General features: G+C 43.8%; 1 protein-coding gene across 6 annotated transcripts in view; it reads right to left on the bottom strand.

The window, feature by feature from the left end:
- Positions 1 to 412: 412 nt before the first annotated feature.
- PDGFRA (platelet derived growth factor receptor alpha) overlaps positions 413 to 10,646 on the bottom strand; it is a 46,820-nt gene continuing 36,586 nt past the window's right edge. For all 6 annotated transcript variants that reach the window (XM_045833913.1, XM_045833911.1, XM_045833912.1 and 3 more), the window contains exons 22-23: positions 8,637 to 8,878; positions 413 to 3,497 (exon numbers count right to left, since the gene is read on the bottom strand). In XM_045833913.1, the coding sequence (XP_045689869.1) occupies positions 3,350 to 3,497; positions 8,637 to 8,878 (390 nt within the window). In that variant the 3' untranslated portion in view covers positions 413 to 3,349. The remainder of the gene's footprint in view (positions 3,498 to 8,636; positions 8,879 to 10,646) is intronic.

Below are 10,646 nucleotides of genomic sequence, written 5' to 3'. Positions count from 1 at the left end.
TCATCAAAACCTTAATACAATTTAAAAAATTATAAAAAAAATACATAAATTAATTAAACAAAAAAAAGAAAATATAATGGAAATGCATTTTGGGAAAGCTAAGTTGTGTTTTTAACCTACTGCCAGCAATGTTTTATTTTTTTAACTTTAGGAAAATTTCATTAATCTTTTGGAGCTTTAAATCCTGTTTGGTCAAATAAATTTTAATACCATTTTTTTCCTTGAAGGCTGTAGGTTTCTTTGTTTGCTTATTTGTTTGTTTGTTTTCTGTGAAGATAGAATATAGTTAAACATTTAAAAAGAAAAACCTTAATACAGAGTTCTACTGGAATGTCGCTAAGTAAAAAAAATTGAACAAGATTGCTTTAATTTATATGATTAAACTAGAGACAGAAATGCTGGAACCTTAGCATAACTTTAAATTATATATATCTCATTTATTGAAATATAAAGATCTTCATTTACATGTTTAAGAACAAAAACATGAACGGGGATTCATAATACATTTTGCATTGGGAGACCCTTATGATCGAGTTAGTTCTTCTCACACATTCACCACACCACAGTTTTGGGAACACTTATGTATTTTTCTCTTTATTATTTCTAAAATATAAATTTTGGACATTCAAAAGTGCAACAGTTAATGTGCCTGTGGGGAATATCACAGTTAAAAAAATATAAACAAAGGCAGTGATACAGCTTGTCATAAATGTTTTGGCAGTATTCTCTAAGTCTATATAGAAATACATATATACATATTGATGTATAACATCATCTTATCTTATGTCCCTCTTCACAAAAATAGGACCATTTTGTTACAGATTGGCAGACCACATTTTAAGGACATCATTGATCATTTTAAAAGTCACAAATTGTGTCTCTGAGGCCAGCTTTGATTGTCTTCATAAACACAGAAAATAGGAAGGATTGGCAAATTTTCATTTGGGGACTTTGCAGGAGGCCATACAGTAAACAAATCTATGATATGCTGAAAACACTTTTTAAAAAATGCAATTACACACCAGCTCAGGTGGGACCTTCATTAGGACTGGAACCTGCTGGTCCGGGAATTTTCATCCAGCCTGATGATGTCACGCGAGACTCAAAGGAATATCAAAATGCAAAGTACCAAAAAAAGAAGGCTGTACAAGGGAGAGTGAGTGATCAACAGAATGCTTGAACTGTGATTCTAGAAACACAAACGTATTTCAAGTCTAATTGGTTCAACAGAACCTAGTCAGGTGGTTTGTTTTTTTTTTTAATTGGCCAATCTGGCTCAGTCTTCACACTGAAAAAGCTGGATAAGAAAGTTGGAGCTTGCATTGAGATTACACCAGTAGATAGTCAAGTACCTTGTTATTGCTTTTATGTCTTCCAAAGCATCACCTGCCAGGAGCACGTACAGTGATTGCAGTAATCACAGCCCATGTTTCATTCATATGGTGCCAGCGATTAAGCAGCATTGCAGAGAATGCCAATGAACCCACACCAGCCTCTTTGACAGTTTCGGTGGATGTGACAGTTTGTCCTTCCATCTAACCCCAAAATATCAGTAAAACTTTTTGATTATATTTCCACCAAAATATTGACCTGGTTCTAGAGATTTGGCACGCGGAATTGCACCATTTTTGTACATGCACTTTGGGGATCAGGGAAGAGGGAGTTCCGTCCCCCCATGCAGTGGGAAGCAGTGTCTTTACCTTCGTCTGAGGCTGAGCATGTAGGTCTTCTAACACTGAAAAGTTAAAGTAAAGGTAGCAATTGCTAGATATGCAGCGTTACATGGCACTGACCTCAAGCCAAGGACTTAAATAGTAGGCTTCCTGCATGGCTGATTTCTGGCCCAGTTCCTAATTTAAATTATTTTTTTTCCCATGGCAGTTTCCTATCATCTAAGCCAGCATTTCCCAATCTGGGCTAATCAGAAGAGCAGGGGCATTTATGAAAATACAAGTCTCTGCTCCCCTCCCAACATAAGAATGCAGAGTCTCTGGGGTGGGGATTTAGCATCTGAGGGTTCTGGTTGCCAGTTCCATTTGGGAACCAAAGATCCAAACAAAGGCACACACAGCCTTCACTGAGCAATGAATGCCTTTATGGTCTCAGGGTTTCAAACTATTTCTCCTTGGGGCAAGAGATGAAGAAAGAGGGCTCACATTCAGGGCATTCTTCTGACTCTTTTAGGGTTCATAGAATTTTAAAAATATATATGTTGGGATCCAAAGTTACCACCAGGCATGAAAAGACCTCTGCCAATGGCATCTTCCTGCTGATGATTGTATTTTCCACTGGTAATAACATGAGAAGTCATGTTAGCCATAGGCGTAAGCCTTTATGCTGAGAACATTTAGGATTCAGGGGTTTTGCTTGTTTGTTTCGAAACCCATTACTTCCGAGGGCAGTTCACCGTTTTCAGTACGACGACCAGGGGACCTACTCGGCACACACAGTAAGAAACTCTGACTTCCTGGAAGACGCGGCTTCCCTTTGCTCTCTACCTTCAACTAAATTGAATCCACTAAAGCTATCACCACACTTTCTAGGGAAACAGATGTTATTTGATATAAATGTCAAAAACTGTCAAACGTGTCACCTACTTAGTAAGGATGTTTTAAAAATTGTGCTTTCTCTGTAGGGAAAACGTGTTACATATTATACATTTAGCATTACCGATAACAGTAGTATTATTATAGACATCGATTACAATAGAAAAATGAGTTGTCGGGCTTCTAAATAACCCAAATCTATTAAACAAGGTTGGTTAATCATTAGTCTTTATCTCTTTAACACTAAAAAAAAAAGTAAAATGCTGTAGTACCAGTACCTTTTAAGGTTCAAAAGTGGTTTTGCATGTACTTCGTAAGAAAGTTCAACAGCAGCTGACACCAGGTTTCAAGCGGGAAGTACATGGATGGGTTGAGTGGTCGGTCTCTTCAGAGGTCCAGAGAAGATAGTTAATACAAATCTAAACACATCCTCGGTTAGAGTTATTTACATAATTACAATGCTGGAGTTTTGTTGCAACAAAAATCGTGTATGTTGGAATCGCACCAATGCCTTGAAACACCAAGTTCATCTTCCGTGGTCCACTCCTTCCTTGTCCATCTCCCTCCACATTTCACACACTGAGATGCTACTGAAGCACTGCAAGAGGCAATGCTGGAAAAGCTCACTTCAAAATATCCCATTCACTCATACGGAGAAGGCTCCCTGACGCCCTTGGCCGGGAACTTCTCGTTACACGTCATCCAAGTCCTCCTCTCAAACTTTGCATTGCAATAAAGTGGTTTTTTTCTGAAAAGGATCCAAAGTGGCTCCAGGAGTGGAAGGTGCCCCTCGAACCCACCAGTTAAAGGAAGCTGTCCTCCACCAGGTCTGAGGAGTCTATGCCAATGTCATCCATCATGTCGATGTCCTCAATGGTCTCGTCCTCTCTCTTGATGAAGGTAGAGCTGCTTGAACCCGTCTCAATGGCACTCTCTTCGGAGGTCTGTGAGCTGGAGAGGGAAAGACAAGAAAGGTTACGGCCAAGTACAGACCAACCTGACCATAGTGGCATTTCTAGGAAGGCCCCTCAAAGGCAAAGGACCTCTTCCTGCAAGATCCTTTGCGTTCAAAGGTGGACCACCCGGTTGGACAAGATTCTACCACCAAGCCGGACAGTGACTCATTGCCCATCACACTGCAGTGGGCCACGGGGGAAACCAAGGTCCACAGGGCATCTCCACACTTCCACTTTCCTTTTCTGCTGCTAAATCTTTCCTCAGAGTTGCTAACAAGCTAAGACAATTCACTACTTTTCCCACTCAATTGCAAAGCAAGAGAAAACAAGCACTGCTTGATCAAACGCATGGGGAAGGAAAAGCAGAGGGGCTGTGAAATCGGGGGCAAACTGCAGCCAGCCCAGTCACTTGCTGTCCCTGGAACTTCCTGAAGGTCCAAACTGTGTTCTCAGGATGTTCCCCCGGCCCAGGAAGGTCCTCCTTCCCTTCCTCTTTACATCCAATCCCCCCGAGTCTTGAAGGCCCACGTGAAAGCCCTTAGTAGAGTCGTGGAGGAGAGGGGACATTATGGAATCAGGACACCTTAGGTCTGGAATGGTTTAATACTCTGTGAGACTTCACACTAGTCACATCACCCCCTTGTCCCCTTGCCTAAAAGATAGGATGACAACAGTGCCAACGATACTTCTGTGTGTTCAGGTGACTAAATGAGGTAATAACCATAAAGCACTGAGCACAGTGCCTAGAATATAACAGGTGCCCAGTAAATGTTCAGTTATTGTTGTTAGTATAGGGCCTGGATACCAGATATCAGGAAACAGTTCATTTTCTTACACATGACCATGCTTTTGTGCTTATAGAGGAGAGTTATCTTTATTCCTAAGGAATGTATGCTAGAGTTTCAAATGATTTAGATCCAAACAATTTTGCAAGGGAAAAAAAAAGTATGAGTATGCATGTACGTGAACCACACAACACCTATTATACACACATAGTTATATAAAACCAAAGGTAGCAAAATGTTAACTACTGCTAAATCGAAGTGGGACATGTATTCCCTCAATTTTTCTGGACATTTAAAAGTTTTCACAAAAATCTTATGGAAAATAATCTTCCCTAAAATCTCTAGCCTATCACGAGTCCCTGTCTGTCCTTCCTTTCCTGAACCCTTACTGCTTCATGGCTATCCTGCCTTGTATTGCTAAATCTTTATGTATATCTTTTGGCTCCAAGCAGACCATCAGCTGCCAGGCAGGAAGGGTTTCTCCTCCTCGCTGTGAGGTGGCAGCGCCATGCTGATACACAGCACGGAAGCCACACCATTGGCTGGCCGCCGGCCAAAAGAAGAAGGCTCTGACACATACCCAACAAGGGCTCTCAACCCTTTCAGCTGTTTCCTGCCTGTCGGCCCAGCCCGACTCCTCAGCTTCTCTCCCCTCCTCTCCGTATCGTTTCCAAGCTGAGAACAGAGCCTGGCCCAGTGGAAGCCCGTGGGGAACAGTCTGCTGCCATCTATCCTAAACCCCCATGGCCTGGGCAGCTCTTAAAACCTATGGGGCTACTGGACTGAAGTTTCCTTTCACAACCCCACAGGTTGGGCCCTTCTCTATGATGAGCTTTTGCCTTGGTTACTAATTTGTATTCCACCTCACATCCCCACTTACAGCCTGGTGCTGGAGCCTCACTGGGAACCCCCGACCCCTTGGCTGGTCTTGATGACTGTCTAGCTCTGACATCCCCTGTCCCCTGGTAAGCCACACTCTGTTCCTGGGGCCTTGGCCAATGGCTAGAGGCCAGAGTCAACCCGTGGACATTAATCCCGACTCAGCTGGGACCTGCATTTATGACACTTCCTTGGATGCTGTGATTTGGACTGCTGGCCCCCTCCTTGGGGGCAGGTTGGACAGCTGAGTCCAGCAGTAGAGTCAATGCCCCTGGAACTGGCCCTCTAGGGCCTGGCATATGCTTCTTGCTGACAGCCCATCTCACAGACAGAAGGCAGGGGTGTGGCCCCCGAAGCGGACTCCCACAGAAACTCAGCCCGAGATCACCCTTGCTGCTCATCAGGCTGCAGGGTGCACACCAGAGCTGATGGCTGTGATCTCACCTGTTCCCAAGCCACAGTGCCCACCTCATAGCCCAGGGCTGGCTCCCGATAGGCTCTGACCTAGAACCCTGAGCTCTCTACAGCAAGCCCTTGTCCTCTGCCTGCCCACTCCCTGCCCAAGGCCAAGCATCCTGAGCCTGCCGATCGGGTTCCTCAGGGCCACTCCTGCCTGCCACACCCAGAGCATCCTAGTTCAGGGATTCGCCTTCTCTTCTACGGGCTAACTTGTGCTCCTCCCCAAAATTTATATGCTGAACTTGAAATATTACTATGACTATACTTGGAGATAGAACCTTTAAAGTGGCAGTTAAGGCTAAATTAGGTCATAAAAGTGAGGCCTTAATCCAACAGGACTGGTGTTCTTCCCCCCCCCCCAAAGATTTATTTATTTATTTTTAGAGAGGGAAGGGAGGGAGAGAGGGAGAAAGCGGGAGAGGGGGGGTAGGAGGGAGGGAGAGAGAGAGAGAGAGAGAGAGAGACATGAATGTGTGGCTGCTGGGGGCCATGGCCTGCAACCCTGCCATGTGCCCTGACTGGGAATCGAACCTGCGATACTTTGATTTACAGTCCACGCTCAACCCACTGGGCTACGCCAGCCAGGAGGACTGGTGTTCTTAGAGGACGAGATGCCTTAGGTACTCGAACACAGAAGAAGGCCATGTGAGACCCAAGAAGGAGGCCATTGCACACCAAGGTGAGAGGCCTCAGGAGAAGCCAAACCTGCCAACCCTTTGATCTTAAACTTCCAGCCTCCAGAACTGTGAGAAAATAAATTTCTGATGCTGAAGCCTCCTGAAATTGTGTCACGTGTTATGGCAACCTGAGCTGGCTAAGACGTGCACCATGCTCAGCCCACGGTCACGGTCTCATCCAACCTCGTGTAGTCATTTGGGACTCAGTTTGTGCAATTCAAAAAGCAAATGTATCACCCTAGCAGAAGTTCTACTTATCTAACACAGCAACTACTCAACAACTAGAATTGTTCTCTCTATTGAATATTGTGTCAAATTCTGCCTCCTGTACCCCTAAAAAATTCTGGGGATCCCTTTCTTGTGCTATTTATCCCAGTGTGACTTTGTACCTTTATTTAGATGCAGGGTCCTTTTCACAACTGAAATATTATTCAGAGCCCCAAACACAAAGCACAGTAACCAGGCAGATGACAGATCTGCGGAATGTGCCAACACCCACTGTCCAGCCATCCCCTGCCCCCGTGAAGTTCTCCCACGGATCCCCAAAACTCAGACAAACACTATGTGCTAAACAAATATAGACACATTTTTAAAATTGTCCTGAGCTAAGGATAATTAGAAAGGTAAGTCAGACAGACTACTTTGCCCCATCTCCAAATCTCATATAAACCACACATTCCCAAACAAAAACAACAACCGCTCTTTTAAAATCACCGGGTGCATGGAGATAAGCAAGGGCTGTCTAGACCTTATACCTCAGTTGGCCAAGAGAGGTCACAATCATAAGCCTCCAAAATAATAATGCCTGTGCTTCTGACTAAAGAATTATATGTAATCAACTGCATGAAAAAGAAGGGACCACAATGGCATGAAGAGGGGAAAAGGAGACTCACAGCAACTTGGATCTTGAACCAGGGGCCATATCACCTTCTCCTGGCTCTGTTCAAGGGCGAGGCAGAAGGAGCAAGGGACTGGGGCATTCCCTCTGGACTACGTCAACCAGCGGTTCTAGTCCTGGCTGTGCATGGGCAGCATCTTGGTAATAAATTAATGGACCTGGTAATGATCACCAATGGCTGCTAGCATCACAAAAAGACAACTGGATAGTAGGGACCTCCTGACAGAAGGACATAGCACCATCTTTGAAGCATGCTTGCCTCACAATCTAATCTGCGCTGAATCAAGTTTCAAGACAAAATACCTGCTTACAACAAAACTATGAGACAGGAGCAGATGGTAAAGTGCACTGCAGGAAGCAACCAGCAGAATTGTAAGTGTGAGAACTCTACAGGCAAAAGCTCTAGTTTCTTTACAAATAACATGCAAGGGGGCAAAAAGAGGCGGACAAACTTATAGAGAAATACCAATTAAATGCTCTGCGTGACTCTTACTTGGGTCTTGAACAGAACAAACCAAATGTAACACAATATTCGTGAGAGGATAAAGAAATTGGAAAGCGAACTACTAGATAGTAATTTATTGTCAACTTAGGGGATGACCTAATGGTATTAGAGTTATTTTTAATAACTCTAGTTATTTTTAAAAACAGAGCCTTTATCACTTAGAGATACATACTAGAATCTTTATGGCCGAGATGATACAATGACTCAGACGTGCCTCCGAATAACCCAGGGTGGGCAAGAGGAGGACAAGTAAACACAGCTATGCGTGCAGACTGGCCATGAGTTCATACACGTTGCAGGTGAGTGGCGGATACCTGAGAGCTCACTATACTGTTTCAACTGTGCATATTAGAACTCTTTCATAATACAGAGTTAAAAAGAAAAAACAAATCAGCGAGACCATGCTTGGGCCCATGCCCAGAGAGTCTAAGATTTTGTTCTGGGTGAGGCTTGTCTATCAGTAGCTTTAAAATTTCCCTAGGCAATTCCAACTTGCAGCTAGGGTTACAAACCACTATGCAGGGTCAAATAGCCCAGTCTAGCCCTTCTCACCTTTCAGGATGACTACATAAGAAAACAGCAAAAGGGGCTTAAGTATCTCAATAATCCCAGTTGCTGTGTCAGTTTGATCAAATTACCTGAGGACTTAGGTCAAAGATTCTCCACCAGGGAAGCACATCCATCCATCCCCTACACCTCCCCCAGCCCCAGGGGGCGCATATTAAGATCACCCAGGAAGCATTTTCAAAACTAAACAGACCCCTTGGGGATTCTACCCCTTGCTCCCCTAAAACAGATTCACCACCACAGCCTCATCATCCGGGCAACGGGCAACAGCTAGCTCTCTGTGTCAGCAGTGCTGGGGCAGGGGCAGGGGCAGGGGCTGGGGCAGGGGAGTTCTGCTGGAAGCTGAGGCCACGCCCACACCTACCTGTGTCTGTTCCTCTTGCCCAGGTCCTCCTCCTCAGGAACAGGGTCGATGTCGGGCAGAGGGATGATGTAGCCGCTGTCAGCACTCAGCCTCTGCTCGTCCAGGCCACCCTCCCAGTCCTTCAGCTTGTCTTCCTCATTTTTGTAGGTGACGCCAATGTAGGCATTGTCAGCATCTACTCGCATGCGTGCCACAGCGGGATGGTCGCTCTTCAGGAAATCCAGGTGAATCTTTTCATAACTCTGCAGACACCCGTTTCCCATAGTTAATCAGGTGTTATTGATCAAACTACAGACACACACACACACACACACACACACACTTTTTAACTGTTTTCAAATTACCTCACAGATGTGGGATTTATACAACTGAAGGACAGTCAGATGTCAACTGTCCCCAGAGATGCGGGACATGAAGAAAGAGATACCCCTTCCGATGACCGCATCAACATTACCACTAAACTATTAACCTGGAGAATCATCTGGGACTAAACAGAAGTCCCATGACTAAGGATATAAGGAAGCAGCCATGTAGGGGGGCAGATATGCAAAACAGGCTGCCCCCGCCCCCACGTGTGGTAGTCAAAAATCAGAAGATAGATCTCAGCTGCAGAGGAGCCCCCTGACATGCAATTAAAAGTGTTAAGGTTAAAGGCAGAAAAAATCTTAAAAGAAACAACAGAAACACAGTTATCTATAAGAGAACTCCCATAACACTGTCCACTGATTTCTCCACAAAAACTTTGCAGGCCAGAAGGGATTGGTGCAAAATATTCCAAGTGATGAAAAGCAAGGGCCCACAACCAAGACTGCTCTACCTAGAAAGGCTATCATTTGAAACTGCAGGACAGATGAAGAAATTCTCAGACAAGAAAAAATTAAAAGCTCAACACCACCAAACCAGTATTACAAGAAATGTTAAAGAAATGTTTTTGAGAAAAAAAAGAACCTAAATATGAATAATAAAATGGCAGTAACTATGTACCTATCAATAACCATTTAAATGTAAATGAACTAAATGTTCCAATCAAAAGATAGAGGGTAGCTGAATAGATAAGAAAACAAGCTACCACCTGGCTGGTGCAGCTCAGTGGATTGAACCCCAGCCTGCGAACCAAAGTGTTGCCGGTTTGATTCCCAGTCAGGGCACAAGCCTGGGTTGCAGACCAGGTCCCTAGTAGGGGCACTGGAGAGGCAACCACACATTGATGTTTCTCTCCCTCTCTTTCTCCCTCCCTTCCCCTCTCTCTAAAAATAAATAAAATATTTTTTTAAAGAGCCAAAGTTTAATTTAAAAAGAAAACAAGATACAGGGACTTCTGGTCAAGATGGCAGGTAGGCAGACAGGGCTTGCCTATTCGCACTACCACATCAAATTTACAACTAAAATATAGAACACCCATTGCTCAGAACCATCAGAAATTGTCTTCAAGCAACTCTGAGGAAAGATTTAGCAGCAGGAAAGGAAACTCTTCAAGTTGTCTTGGGCAATATGTTAAATGCACCACAACACATAATCACAAAAAAAAATCTCATAATGTTTTAAGTAAATTTACATTTTTGTGTTGGGTCACATTCATAGCCATCCTGAGCTGCATGTGGCCACAGGTTGGACATCCTTGAATATGTGAAATCTCAAAGACAAAATATTGTAAACGAACAAACAAGACAGACCCACAGACACAGAGAACAAACTGATGGCTGCCCAAGTGGAGGGGGTTAGGGGTGAAAAAAGTAAAGGGATTAAGAAGTACAGATTGGTGGTCACCAAACCGGCACAGGGATGTAAGTACAGCACAGGGAAAATGGGAATATTACAATGAATAGTGATGTATGGTGCCGTGGGAACTACACTTATGGGCGGGATCATTTCATAAATTATATGAATGTCTAGCCACTATTCAGTATACCTGAAACTAATATAAAATCATATTCATTTTATACATATACATATCATATACAAATTGTCAACTGTAGTTGAAAAAAAAATTTTAAAGGGGAAAAAAAAGAC

Source organism: Phyllostomus hastatus, unplaced genomic scaffold, assembly GCF_019186645.2.
Source record: "Phyllostomus hastatus isolate PE091 unplaced genomic scaffold, TTU_PhHast_1.1 phas_contig_196, whole genome shotgun sequence".
NCBI classification, from domain to species: Eukaryota; Metazoa; Chordata; class Mammalia; order Chiroptera; family Phyllostomidae; genus Phyllostomus; species Phyllostomus hastatus.
This window is presented reverse-complemented; position numbering and strand designations above follow the sequence as displayed.